The sequence below is a fragment of the Remersonia thermophila genome, chromosome 5, assembly GCF_042764415.1.
Source record: "Remersonia thermophila strain ATCC 22073 chromosome 5, whole genome shotgun sequence".
Taxonomy (NCBI): Eukaryota; Fungi; Ascomycota; class Sordariomycetes; order Sordariales; family Chaetomiaceae; genus Remersonia; species Remersonia thermophila.
In genome coordinates, this window is record NC_092221.1 from 1,023,356 (window position 1) to 1,036,429 (window position 13,074).

At 62.2% G+C, this 13,074-nt stretch overlaps 3 protein-coding genes across 3 annotated transcripts; 1 reads left to right on the forward strand and 2 right to left on the reverse strand.

The window, feature by feature from the left end:
• Positions 1-1,428: 1,428 nt before the first annotated feature.
• Positions 1,429-4,617, forward strand: VTJ83DRAFT_5503 (uncharacterized protein; the record flags this gene model as incomplete). Its single annotated transcript, XM_071012111.1, has 1 exon — positions 1,429-4,617. One exon carries the CDS (start codon positions 1,429-1,431, stop codon positions 4,615-4,617), a length of 3,189 nt encoding a protein of 1,062 aa, XP_070864878.1.
• Positions 4,618-5,782: 1,165 nt separating this feature from the next.
• On the reverse strand, positions 5,783-6,980 carry VTJ83DRAFT_5504 (uncharacterized protein; the record flags this gene model as incomplete). The annotated part of the gene is made up of 4 exons (XM_071012112.1): positions 5,783-6,077; positions 6,161-6,516; positions 6,587-6,756; positions 6,905-6,980. 4 exons carry the CDS (start codon positions 6,978-6,980, stop codon positions 5,783-5,785), a joined length of 897 nt encoding a protein of 298 aa, XP_070864879.1.
• A 1,750-nt stretch (positions 6,981-8,730) lies between these two features.
• Positions 8,731-11,045, reverse strand: VTJ83DRAFT_5505 (uncharacterized protein; the record flags this gene model as incomplete). Its single annotated transcript, XM_071012113.1, has 2 exons — positions 8,731-10,768; positions 10,840-11,045. The coding sequence occupies 2 exons, from the start codon at positions 11,043-11,045 to the stop codon at positions 8,731-8,733; spliced, it is 2,244 nt and encodes a 747-aa protein (XP_070864880.1).
• Positions 11,046-13,074: the final 2,029 nt, after the last annotated feature.

The window sequence follows — 13,074 nt, forward strand, 5'->3', positions numbered from 1 at the left end:
ACCGAATCGCCGCCCATGGCGAGCCAGCCAGCCCTGGTACGGCAACGCCTGGGTCTTTTTTTTTTTTTTTTTTTTGCATGACTGCAAAAAATAGCGCCCTTGCTGCGTGCGGCCTGTGAACGTGAAGCGTCGTCGCCCACAGCTTCTCCCGCCTGAGAGGGTGACGGTGACGGATGGTGGTGAGCTGCAACGTCGCGCCGTGCTCTGGTTGGCCCAAATCCTCTGGAAGCACACGCGGGCCAGCGGCAAGGGACCGTCGCTGATTGGTCGGCCCTGTGAAGCCCACAGCCTCCCCCTGCGCCTTTCCCCTCTTCCCGCCGCTCGGCGCATCTTGGCTCTGGCCTCGCCCGCTTTGCCATGCCACGGCCAGCGACTAACCAACTAGCGTCGTGATTGTGATGGTGTGAAGAGTCCCTCCCCCCAAAAAAGAGCCCATCGCTGCGCTGGGGCTGGGAGGAGCACGTCATGGTGGGAACGAGGGTGAAGAAGGAAGAAAACACCGCCGGGGCCTCCGCCGATGTGATATGGCCTCGACAGAGCATCACACACAGCCCAGCCAGCCATCGCTGTGCTTTCTGCAGCTCGGAACCGTGCTGATCACAGCAGGGCCCCCCGCCTTGCGAGTGGCGGGTTGCCGAATCACCTCGGTGGGCCGGACGTTTTTGGCGCGGCGCATGCTGCGATCGGAGTGGTGGGCCCAGCTCGATGGCACCCTCGATCGGCTCCAGACCCTCCCTTCAGCGGTTGAAGAAGAAGGATTCAGGGATATGGCATCCTCGTTTGCGCATCCATGGGCCCAAAGGAATTTGAAATGCGTGCTGGGCTGCCACCGGCCTGGAACCGACAGCATAAAGGTCTGAACGCATTACTGGTACATGGTCGACATGGCGATCCTGCTCCTGGCATCTCTATGCAGTGTTGTTGGGTTCGCAAGATGCGTGCGGGGGGGAGGGGGAGGTGAGAGGAGTTCAGTGGAGAATGGAGGGAACGTTCATGAGTTAGTTAGTGAGTGGTAGACGACAAATACGGTGCAAGCGACTCGAATGCGAGTCTGGTCCAAGGGTTAGGGTTTCAACATGGGAAAAGAAAGACAAGACACCCGAGGGTTAGGGCTGTATGTATGCCTACTGTGTATGCATTTCAACGCTCGCAGCCGTGTCATTGGTCACGTGCTTTCGTGATGCGTTCCCCCGTTTGGCGTCCCAGCCATCGCGGCTCCTTCTCGCGGGCTCTGCTTCGTACACGCAAGAACAACAAAACGCAGCCTTGGTTGGCCTCGAAGCATGGACAAGCCCTGCCAATTGACCCCCTGAGGCCAACTTGTGCGAGCCAAGCAGCATCTTGTCTCTCAATGCTGAACCCTGGCCTCAAGATTGGTGTCTCTCGCAGCCCCGGCCGACGCGTCTTGCCCCCCGGCGACCGGCCAACATGACGACGCCGTCTTCGCCGGCCACCGTCACATCCTCGTCACAGCATGCCATCCTGGACGGCCTCAACGATGCCCAACGGCGCGCTGTCACGTCCGATGCGCCGACCGTCGCCATCTTGGCCGGCCCCGGCAGCGGCAAGACGCACACCCTGACGGCCCGCGTCGTGTGGCTCATGGACCATGACGGCCTCCGCCCCCAAGACGTGCTCGTCGTCACCTTCACCGTCAAGGCCGCCAGGGAGATGAAGGAGCGCATCGCCCGGACCCTGGCCGACGGCCGCGACAAGAAGCTCATCCTCGGCACCTTTCACAGCATCGCCCGCCGCTACCTGGCCGCCTACGGCCGCCACATCGGCCTTTCCCAATCCTTTGGCATCGCCGACGACGCCGACTCCCGGGCCATCATCGCCCGCATCTGCAAGCGCATGCAGACGGGCCTCGATCCGGCCTTTGCCCGCAACTGGATCAGCAAGAAAAAGGCCCGAGGCGCCGGCGCCTCCGGAGCACGCAGAGGCGGGGCCGCCGGAGACCGGTCCCTGGAGGACCTGGAGACGTGCTACGCCGAGTACCAGAAGCACCTGGAGACGTCCCACCTGCTGGATTACGACGACCTTCTCGTGCGCTGCGTCGAGCTGCTCCGCAAGTTCCCCGCCTGCGTCTCCAACATCGGCGCCGTGCTGGTCGACGAGTACCAGGACACCAACGCCATCCAGTACGATCTCATGACCCTCTTGGCCCAGCGCCGCCGGCGCATCACCATCGTCGGCGACCCGGACCAGAGCATCTACGGATGGCGCTCGGCCGACATACGGAACCTCGAGCGCCTGCTCCGGGACTACCCGGGAACCGACTGCGTCGCTCTCGAGCGTAACTACCGCTCGTCCAAATCCATCCTTGCCATGTCGCTCGAGGTGATCAAGCAGGACGAGAAGCGGTACAAGAAGAGCCTCAAGCCCATCCACGCCAAGGGCTGCCGGCCTGTCCTCCGCCGCCTCAAGAACCCTTCCACCGAGGCCGACTGGATCGTCGCCGAGCTCCGCAGGGTTCTGCTCCTGTCGGGATCCATGCTGACCCACAACGACGTGGCCATCCTGCTCCGCTCCGCCTCCCTGTCGAGGCACATCGAGAGCGCCTTGGGAAGGGCCGGCATCACCTACCGCATGGTCGGCGGCTTCAAATTCTACGAGCGCGCCGAGATCAAGACCGTCATCGATTACCTGCGCGTCATCCACCAGCCCGAGAACAACGATGCGCTCGCGCGCATCATCAACACGCCGCGCCGCGGCGTCGGAGACACGACCGTCCGCAACCTGCTCGAAGAGGCCGAAACGGCGTCGCTGAGCGTCTGGGCCGTCCTGACCAAGCACTGCCAGGGGCTCCGGACGGCCAAGACAAAGATCACGAAGCAAGCCGAGCAGAAAATCAGCGGCACCCTGCTCCGGCCCCTGAACGACATCCGCGCGAAGATGGGCCAGGCGTCGGGGCCCGAGCCCGCGCCGCTCGGGCTGGTCCGGATGATCGAGCGGCTCCTCGCGACGCTGGGCTTTCGGAAGCACCTGGAAGAGACCCATCCCCTCGACCACGAGCAGCGGTGGGCCAACGTGCAGGAGTTCCTCGGCCTGGCCGCCGACTTTGAGCGCGACCTGGACCGGTCCCCCGACGACGACGCGCTGCCCGAGATCGAAGGGCTCGCGCAAGCCAAGGAGGCCGACGTCCTGCAGCGCTTCCTGGCCAACGTGTCTCTGGCCGCCGACGCCCAGACCGCAGGCGACGACCAGCAGAGCAAGCCCCTCGTGACCATCTCGACCATACACGCCGCCAAGGGCCTCGAGTGGCCCATCGTGTTCATCCCGGCCGTCTATGCCGGGTCGATCCCGCACGCGCGGTCCGAGGACGACGATGAGGAACGCCGGCTGCTGTACGTCGCCATGACTCGGGCCCAGAGCTTGCTGTATCTAAGCTACCCGGTTTCGGGGAGCAACGGCGAGCGGACGCAGGTTTCGCCGTTCATTGACCCCATCAAGCACTATTTCCACGACAAGGGGCCGTGTCTGGACCGGCCTGTCATGGCGGAGGTGTCCGAGATCCTGCGTCGAGCCCTCCCGCCCGACGAGGAAATCTACAAGGAGCTGCCGGATATGTTCAGCCCGGAGGACAATCTCTTCCCCGTCAACCCGGACGAAGCCCAAGACGCGGATGGGCAGTCTCGCTGGCGCGAGCATGGTCCATCCGCGAAGCGACCCCGACTCCAGGGTCCCTCCAACGCAGGGCAGATCCGCGCCGTGGAGGGCTTATACATGGAGCAGGTCGCTTCCAGCCAGCAGCGCCTGTCGGGCTCTTTGGAACCCCTGCCGGGCTTTGTCAGCGTAGGTACGCACCACGCCGCCATCACGGCCGCCAACGCGCGCGCAACGGATGCCCAGAAATCTGCAGCAGCAGCGGCGGCGGCGGCAACAGCAACAGCAAGCACAACGCAAAAGCGAACTGCAACCACCCGCCGCCCGGCGAACCAGATGAGCATCTTGGGCTTTGTCAGGTCGAACTCTCTCCCAGAGGAGCGAGACACCCTACCGCCGCCACCACCACCGCCACCAAGCCTCAAACACAGCACTTCCCTGCCGCTGAGCGCGGGCTCAAGCACCATGTCTCAACCCCGGACGTCTCTGGTTCCTCAGCAGCAGCAGCAGCAGCAACGGCAACAGCAACACGCCATCGACCCTACCTTGGCCAGCCACCGGATAGGAACCGGAAGGTTGGCACGCCCGGCTGTTCCCCGCGGAGAGGAGGCGGCCACGCCCGGCGGGAGGAAGCGATATGCGTGCTTCTCGAGCTCGCCTACGCAGGCACCCACGGCCGAAGGGGAAGACGATGGGCCGGCGGGGATGGCCGAGAAGCGGGCGGGTTGCGCGCCTGCTTCTGCGCCTGCGCTTCCGCCCGCGGTTCCCTTTCAGCGCCGCCCGAACCTCCTGGCCACGTCCGCCGCGATGCCGTCGGCTCCGTTCACCGCGCCGAGCTTGCCTAAGGGGCTTGGCGGCGCCGGTGGCACGTTCAAGAGGCCGGCCGGGTTCGTACGTCCCGGCCTGGGGGCTTCGGCGTCGGCGGCGTCGTCGATGGAGAAGCTGAGGAGGCCGTTTAAGCCTTTGACGATGAACCAGAATCGGCCGTTTCAGCCGCCGAAGCCGGGGTGATGCGGCCAAGCATTGTTTGGAGGAAAAAAAAAAAACCCCCTCAAGATGAGATGGGGAATGAAGTTACGACATCGCTTTTGCTTTTGTCTCTGGAGGTTACCGGTCGGATATGATGTACCAGGGGTCTTGTGAACAAGCATGGGACATCAGGGCATGAGGCACGGGATCGGACGTTACATGGCCATTTGTTTACTTACGTGGGTTGCCGAGGCATTGTCGGCGAGGCGCAGCACATCCCTAGGATATCACGGAATAAACCAATATCTAATATAGAGGGCGGCATACGCAGCGGTTGTGATTCCGAGTCTGATCCATCTTCTTCTTCTCTTCCATCCTCTCTCTCTTCCTGTCCCGTGTCGCGTTGCCAAAATACCGTTGTACCTAGGATGCTTCTTGCGGGCTTCTGCTGGCCATGGCCAACATGTGGCGCCCGCCTGTGCCAGCAGGTATTGTACCTCGGAGAGGATCGCCCACCGAGAAATGGAAAACAAAGTGCTATCCAGCACAGGATACACGGGAAGCAAGCTCAAGTCGTCGGACACGCGGCAGGCAAGAAGTAGCGAGAGGGAGAAAAAAAAAGGGGGGGGAGAAAACACAAAAGAGAGTTGCCAAAGACTCGAGCTCACAGACCTGGTAGGTAGGTAGGTCCCTAGGTATCCGGGTAGCTAACGTCTCATTACTCCAAGAAACCCATGTGCGTGTGCGTGCGTGCGTGCGTGTGTGTATGTGCATATGCTAAGGGCAAGGTAGGCAGTGAGCATGTGTGTGTGTGTGTGATTGTGTGCGCATCCCCTTCCTCCTCCTGCGTCCTTTCTGTCGTCTCCTCCTCCTCCTCCTCCGTCAGATAGATTTTAGCTCCGCCCGCGAAAAGGAAAAGAAAAGAAAAGAGTCAAGCGATCAGGGAAAAAAACATGCCGGCCAATCCTCCTCCCCCTCCCCCTCCCCCTCTTCTTCGATCGAGCGCTCGCGTCCGTCCATGCCACGCAGCACTTCGCCCCCCCCCTACACCCCCGACTCGTCCCATTACCGAACCTCCAAAAAATAAAAAATAAAATAAAATCACGATCACACAAAGAAAAAAAGAAAACTTCCCAAGAAACACGAAACATAAGCAAACTAGGTAGCTAACAAAAAAAAAAGAAACAAAACAAAAAAAGCCTCCACATTACTGCCGCAGCCCGATCACGCTCATCTCGAGCGTCCACACGCGGCGGATCCACACCTTGAGCTTCACGCCGGCGGGGACGCCCTCGACGCCCTCGAGCTCGACTCCCTCCCACCAGCAGCGGCGCGCGGGCTTGCGCCAAAAGAGCAGCAGCTTCTGGGCCATGCCGACGGCGCTGCTGGCCATCTCGTTGCCGCGTATGTCGGAGCGCAGGCGGGCCAGGGCGAGCGAGCAGATGACGGCCTTGTTGGGCTCGGGGGCGCGGTGGCCCCAGCGGTCGTCGTGGTTGAAGCCTCTGTTTGGTTTTGAAAGCGAGCGTTAGAGCCGAGGGGATTGCTTTGAGGGGGAAACAAAAGAGCCATTGCCGCCGCTACTCACCCCGCCGTCAGCATCTCGATGAGGTGCGCCTCGGTGGTGCCGGGCTCGTCGCTCTTCTTGAGCCCGCTGAAGATGCCGTCCTGCTTGAGCAGCGCGCGGGCGGCGGCCCGCTTGACCTCGATCATCTCGTGCTGCTCGATCTCGTAGCGCGGCGGGATCACGTAAAAGTCGAGGTCCTCGCGCAGGACGATGATGCCGGCGCGCCGGCTGCTCTCGTCGCGCGCCGCCGGGTCGAGCGACACCACGCCGTCGGCGCCGCCGGCCGCGTCCTGCCCGCCGGCCGCGCCGTCGGTGGGGATGCTTTGGGCGACGTTGCGGAAGAAGTCGAGCATGTATTGCAGCGAGGCTGGGTCATACTAGGGGAGGAGGGAGAGAGTTAACGCATCTTTGATCCGTAGTGCGGTGTTGGCAAGAAAAAAAACTTACATCGACTTGGATGGCGTCGGCATCCGAGAAGCCCATGTGCCCTTCCGGGAAGAGGCCATTGGGGAAGAGCGAAAGGAGAACAAACTCGGGGAGGGTCAGCAGCTCGTCGCGAGACAGCCGGAACTTGGTGCCCCGAAGGTCAAGAACGATGGTCTCATCCCCAGGTACATCTACATCGTCACATACACACACACACACACGTATCGTCAGCTCGGTTCAATCCCTCTTATTTCACATCCCCCTTTTCTTTTTTTTTTCCCCTTTCCTCCCCTCTCCCTCCCTTCCACCGAAAAAAATAACAAGAAAAAAACGACGTACCTCCCAGGGGGGCAATCGGCGGCCCGCCCTGCTGGACCTGGGTGATGATGCTCGCGGCGCCTCCTGCGGCCGTCATGAGGTACGAGAACGAGTGGAGGGGGCTGGATCCCTCCGAATATGCCGGCGGCGGCTCTTCTTCGTCTTTCTGGCTGCTGCCGCTTCCCTTTCCTCCCTTGCCGCTGCTGCTGTTGCTGCCGCTGCTGTTGCTGCTGCTGGCGCCCGGGGGATCGTAGGGTTTTGTGTCCTGCGGGAGCGCGTCCTTGGCGTCGTCGCGAAACTGGAGGGTCGCGGAGGAAGATTCGAAAGCAGATGCTACCTGCTGGTTGTCGTGGCCTGGAGGCGCATACGCCGGGGCGGCAATGGAATGGGGAGAGGCAACGTCGTCGTCGTCGTCGTCGTTGTTGTTGTTGCTGTCGTCGTCGACGTTATCGTTGTGAACGTCGTCTCCGTTCTCTTCGAAGGGATGGTTGTTGTTGTTGTCGTCGTCGTCGTCGGTTCCTTGGCCGGCGGGAAAGAGGGACGCAAAAGAAGGCGGCGGCGGTCGGAAGGCGGTGGAGGAAGCAACCGAGGCCTCGGAGGCGGGATACCGGGGAGGAGGGGAGCGCTCGCGCGACGGGGGGCGGATGGCCGGGTCGGCGGCTTGGAGGAGAAGCTCGTCGTCAAGGACGGCGGCGGCGAGGGAATGGGCTCGATGGGTTGTCTCGGCCACGATGTCGGAGTAACGTGCGAAAAGAGATGGTTTGGGGAAAATGGGGGCCCGCTCAGGGTGACGATGGGCCTGGGGCAGGGAAGCGAGCGAGCGGTCGTGGGCACGGTGCGCTTTGGGCCAGGCTGAAGGCGGTGTTGGTCGCGAGAGCAGGGGGGGGGGGGGGGGAGCGAGGTTGGCGTTTGGAAGTTAACAGTGAATGTGTGATGGGCTTAGGTTTGCTTGTTTTTTTTTGGGGGGGGAGTGCAATGTGCCGCTCAGAGCATCCGGCACGTCTGAAGCGTTTGAAGAAGGGGTTGGCGACGCAGTCGTCTTGGATGATAGGTTGAGCTGATGTAGAAGGGATGGACCGGCGGTTAATAGCTGGGGGATCGTTGGGTGTTCAAGGTTGGCTTGGGATCAAAGATGCCGGGATGCGAAGATGACCCAAGGATTAGCGGCCAATTTACGGCATGGCCAGCCGTTACATACAGTAGGTACCTTACGTACACCCGACATTACGGAGTTCTTGTGCGAAATATACCGTATCTTAGGTAAGGTACCTTAACGCCTGGTGGCTTCTCTTGTAGACTTCTTGACAGCCAAAAAAAAGGGGGGAGAATCATCTCATACTTGGGCAAGTTGCACAATCATGTGTAACCACTTTCATCTCTTTCTAGGTTGCAAAATGTCACAGTTCCATCATCACCTACAGGCCAAACCCGCAAGGGGGAGGGGAGGCACAAACAGGACAGGACAGGACAAGCAAAGCCCGCCAGTGTGCTGTTTTCCCATCTCCGTAACGGCCTGGCCTGGGAGTCCCCTGTAAGGAAGTGGGCCCCCGCCGTCGCAACCCCTGAGAGCTCCAGTGGGCGAGCCCGTCAAGCACCGCTAAACGCCGGGGATAGCCAATCACGGAAGCGAGCCAAGATGTCTTCAGCTGGGGACTGACCTCCGTAAATGCAGAGTACCGTTCCTAAATGCAGAGTATCCTTAATACTGTATGTATGTATATACATTACCTCTTCAGTAAAACTTGCTGGCAGGACACACTGCGGCGGTCGAGTCCCTAGATAGGTAGGTAGGTAGGTAGGTAGGTAGGTCGGTAGGTAGGCATCTGACCGAATTAGCCTGTCTTGAATTACTCATCATCGTCATCACTATCCCCAAAAATGGCTTTAAACACCTCCTCCCCAGCCCGCTTGCCCTCGAGCGCCGGGTTGCGACTCGTGTCGATCCCCGGTGCCTCGGGAGCGGGCGTTCCGCCGGCAAGCTTTGCCGTGGCAAGACCAACGCCAGCGGAAGTGGAAGAAGACAAAGCGCCCACGTCCGGCAAGTCCTGCTGCTGCTGCGACGGGGCGTCGTGCCCGTTCCCTCCCGAGGCCCTCGCCTCCCGCGCGGGTTCGAACTGCGGCCACGCCGCCTCCGGCTTCGCCGGCCGGCCCGACCCTGCTGCGTCCTCCGCCGTGGCGTGCTCCGGCGGCGCCACGCCCATGCGCTTGCACAGCAGCCTGACGGGGTGGAAGATGGTCACGGAGCGCGTCATGGGCCCAAACATGCCCAGCTTCGCCGCCTCTTCGGCCGGATCCTCGGGCTTCGAGGCCGGTTTCGAAACAATGTCGCGGCCGCCGCCGGTCTCGTTGCTGCTGCCGCTGCCGCTGCCGCTGCCCCCGGCCGTGCTCGCCGACGACGTGGTGAACCGGCTCGCCATGAAGCCCGTCATGGGCTTGAAGATGCGCGCGCAGCTGTAAAACTCGTGCAGCTCGCGCAGCCACTCGTCGGCGTTCATCTTGGGCGGCTGCGGCCCCGGGCTCGGGCGGAACCCGGCCTGGTACTCGAGGAAGGCGATGTACCGCGCCCGCTTGGCGTCGTCGTCGCGGTAGGGCGCGTTGCCGCCGGCGCCGCGGGAGATGGCGGCGACGGCCGTCTCCTTGTCGAGCTTGGGCACCCGGCTGAGCAGCTGCTGGGCGCGGTCGGCCTCGCTGAGAGCGTGCTCCGCGGGGACCTCGCCTCGGGCGGGCGGCAGGTCCTGCCTCCCCGTGACGGCGGCGAGGCGAGCCCTGGCTTCGGGCGTCATGAAGTCGAACACGGACTTGCCGGGAAGCTGCTTCTCGCCGAGAATGGCGGCGCGGGCCCTGGGGTCGAGCGTGGACGCCTTGGCCGCGTCCGCCGCGGAAACGTAGCTCCCGGCAGCCTTGCCGGCCTGCGGCTGGGCCTGCTTGGCCGAAACCCAGCCCGGTGGGATCTCGGGAGGCGGGTACTTGCCCGGGGCGTTCACCTCGGCGGTCAAGGCGTCGGGCTCTCTGCCGAACACGAAGCCGTCCAGCGGCAGACGTCCGTCGTGACATTTTCGTAGCCCGAGGCTGATCTTTGCGAGAGCGGCCTTCTTGGACGGCATGAACGCCGGCTGCGTCTTCAACGCAGGGTTGGCCGCCGTGGCCGCCTTCTTCTTCTTCTTCTTGTCGCCGCCGATCACGCGGTTGTACGAGATTCGCGGACCCATCTCGTAGGGATCTTCGTCGTCGGATCCTGTGTCGTTGAGAACGCCCACGCCGATGCCTCCTTTTTTCCGGGGCCGGTCGTTGGTACGGCCCGAGGACAAGGTAAACCGCGGCCGCCCTAGCCCCGGCCCGGTGCCGTCGGGGTCCGAGTCGTCATCGTCATCGTCGTTGTTATCGCCGTCGTTGCCGGCCTTGGCCGAGCGGCCGAGAGGCGCAAGCCTCGTCTCCCCAACGTAGCCGAGACCCTTGTGATCCGTCTTTCGCACAAAGGTGATCATGGGGACGTTGTCCGGCGCAAAGAGGTACGTCTCGGCCGAGTCGCCGCCGTCGGCGCGCAGATGGAGGCGGGCTTGTCGGCGGACCTTGGGGCCGACGCCTTGGCCTTCCTTCCAGCCCATCTTCTTGAGCAGCCGGGTGCCCATGGTGTCGCCCTCGGCGCGGAAAAGGCCCATCAGGCCGTGCCGCCGCGCGGCATCGTCGGCGGTGGAGCCCAGGCCCGAGAACGCGTCGCGCGTCTGGACCCTTCTTGACTCCTCGAGGTCGGCCAGGTCCTCTTCGTCCATGAAGTCCTCGGGGCGCTGCGGGACGGCGTTGGGATCATCCTTGCGGCGGTGGGTCCGCGAGGACACGAAGCTCGAGGGCGTCCATCCCTCCTTGGAGCCCACCGTGTTGAAGTAGCTGGGAGCGTCCGAGTCAGCGGCACGTCGTCGCGGGCAGGGCGAGATGCGAGATGCGAGGAGCGTACTTGCCCTGCGCTCCAGCCGCCGGTAAAGGCGCCGTGGAACCTCTTGCGGCCGCGCTCGTCCCTCACCTCCTGCTTCCACAGGGGCACGTAGGAGCCGTCATCGCGGACGTCGGGGTCGAGGGGCGGAAGCGGCGTGCCGAAGACGACGTAGGAGGATTGCTGGGCGGCGAGATCGGCTTCGTAGGCGGCTCGCGACCTCTTGTAGGACATGGAGATTCACGGCGCCGGATGGTGGATGGTGGGATGTTGGAAAGTGAAAAACGTTGGATCGCCGTTCGGCGGACGTTGGATTGGTGTTGTGTGGGTGCTGGGTCGGGTCGGGTCGGGTCAACGTTGGTTTGTTGGAATCCGCCGGTCGGTTTGTTTCCGTGACGCATTTCGGAAGCTTGGGGATCGGAATGCCGTCGCCGCCGATGGTTGGATGGAGCCTGGGGAGTCCATGGCCCAAAAGAGCAGGCGGTGAAGATGGAAGCAGGTTGGGGCCTGTCCGACCTCAGCGTTGTCCGCAAGGTGGGGCCCGGCCAATCCCTGGGGGGCCGGATCCACAAATGCGGGGAGCCCGGCCCCGTTCGAACTTTGCTGTGTACTGTGTACGCAGTTGTTAAAATAGGTCCATCCTGCCCGAGGCAGCGACCTACACAGTATGGACCTGAGCATCTTCTACATCACGCGCAGACGGGACCTACTGGACGGGACGGCGATCCCCATGAATCAAGGCAAGCCCAGGCTTGTTGGTGCCCCAAGATCCCAAGGTTCGGCGGTTGCGTGTGGTCGAGGTCAACCGAGTGCGACAACCTGAGGAGACGGGACCCGGGGCCCGTTTCCGAGACGAAGCCTGGAAGAGGACCCTCCCATGGACGCCCAAGAAGAAACACCAAAAAGAAAGAATGCACGAATCAAATCCCACAAGACGCACGCACCCTGGCCCGAGCAAGACATTGAGCAAGACAAAGAAACGGGAGTTTCGCCGCCCACGGCAGCATCGTGCCGTGTGTGTTCATGTCGCGGCAAGATGCATGACGGTCTCAGGTTTGTCAAGAGGAGGCGTTGATTCACGGATGGGCCCCCCCGAGCGCGAGCAACCACGCACCCACGCAGCACCCCGTCGCGGGCATGCCCACGTCGAGCCCGGCAACTGGTCCAGACGCCTCATGACGGGCCATGACGGCCCCGTCTTGACGGCCGGTTCTTCCCACCCTCCCATGATATCGTAGGACTTTGCTCGCAGCTGGGTGACAATTGGCGATGCAGGCCTTTCAGCCACGGCTGGCAGCAGGGCTCTCCGACTGGATGGCACGCATCCGAGATAAGCCAGCGTGCTCCGTGGCGTTGGAGGAGTGGGGGGGGGGAGGGGGGTAGCCTGCCTGCAGACAACGTCGATAATGACGCAGTTGGTTACATTTCTCCAAGAGGTGCTAGCGTAGCGTGTCTGAGTGCAGTACCAGGCGGAGCGGGGTTGAGGAACACTGTTGGATCAGAAACAAGAATTCCTCGCCCGGTTGTTGGCCGTGTCCTCTGTCGTCTCTGAATTGACCTACTTACTCCCTTACTATACCTACTAGTACACAGGCAGTACTGTGTAAGATACGGAGATGCGTAACCATACGCAGTACGCACGTAAGACACGTTCCAGGACTTGCCGTTCATTTGACCGAAAGTTGGAGCGTTTCCGTTGGTTCCAACTCGGCGCTTTTGGCTGCCTTGTAGAACAGCCTGTCCGTTCGTGGCAGTCGGTGTGCCTATCAGTTCCCGGTTTCTGTTCCTCCGACCGTTGGATGGATGCAGGCCCGGCGAAGCGGCCGAAGCGCCCATCCATGGTATGTCTTGGAAAACGCCAGCAGCCACCGGCCAAGTCCCCGTGGAACAAAACATGCTGCTGCTGCTGCAGCCCCCTCCCCTCCCCTCCTCGAATTACCCCTCCGAGGAGCATGAAGCGCCGTGTGGAGGGAGGTAGGGACCAACGTTGAACGAAGCCGAAGTCGAGACCGAGGCGCACTCTCTTTTCGGAAAGGAATTCGTTGCAAGGCTGTGATCAACATACAAAGATGGCCTTTCGCAGGGCATCTTCCCGGCACCTGGCAGCCCCCCCGGGGGAGGGGGAGGATCCATCAACGCTGCACAATGCTGCGTAAGGTATACTATAGCAGAGCATCAGTCAAAAATTCGCCTGACATGCAGCTTGGCATAATACACCTCTGCATCATCATCATCATCATCATCGTCACACCACTACTCCTTC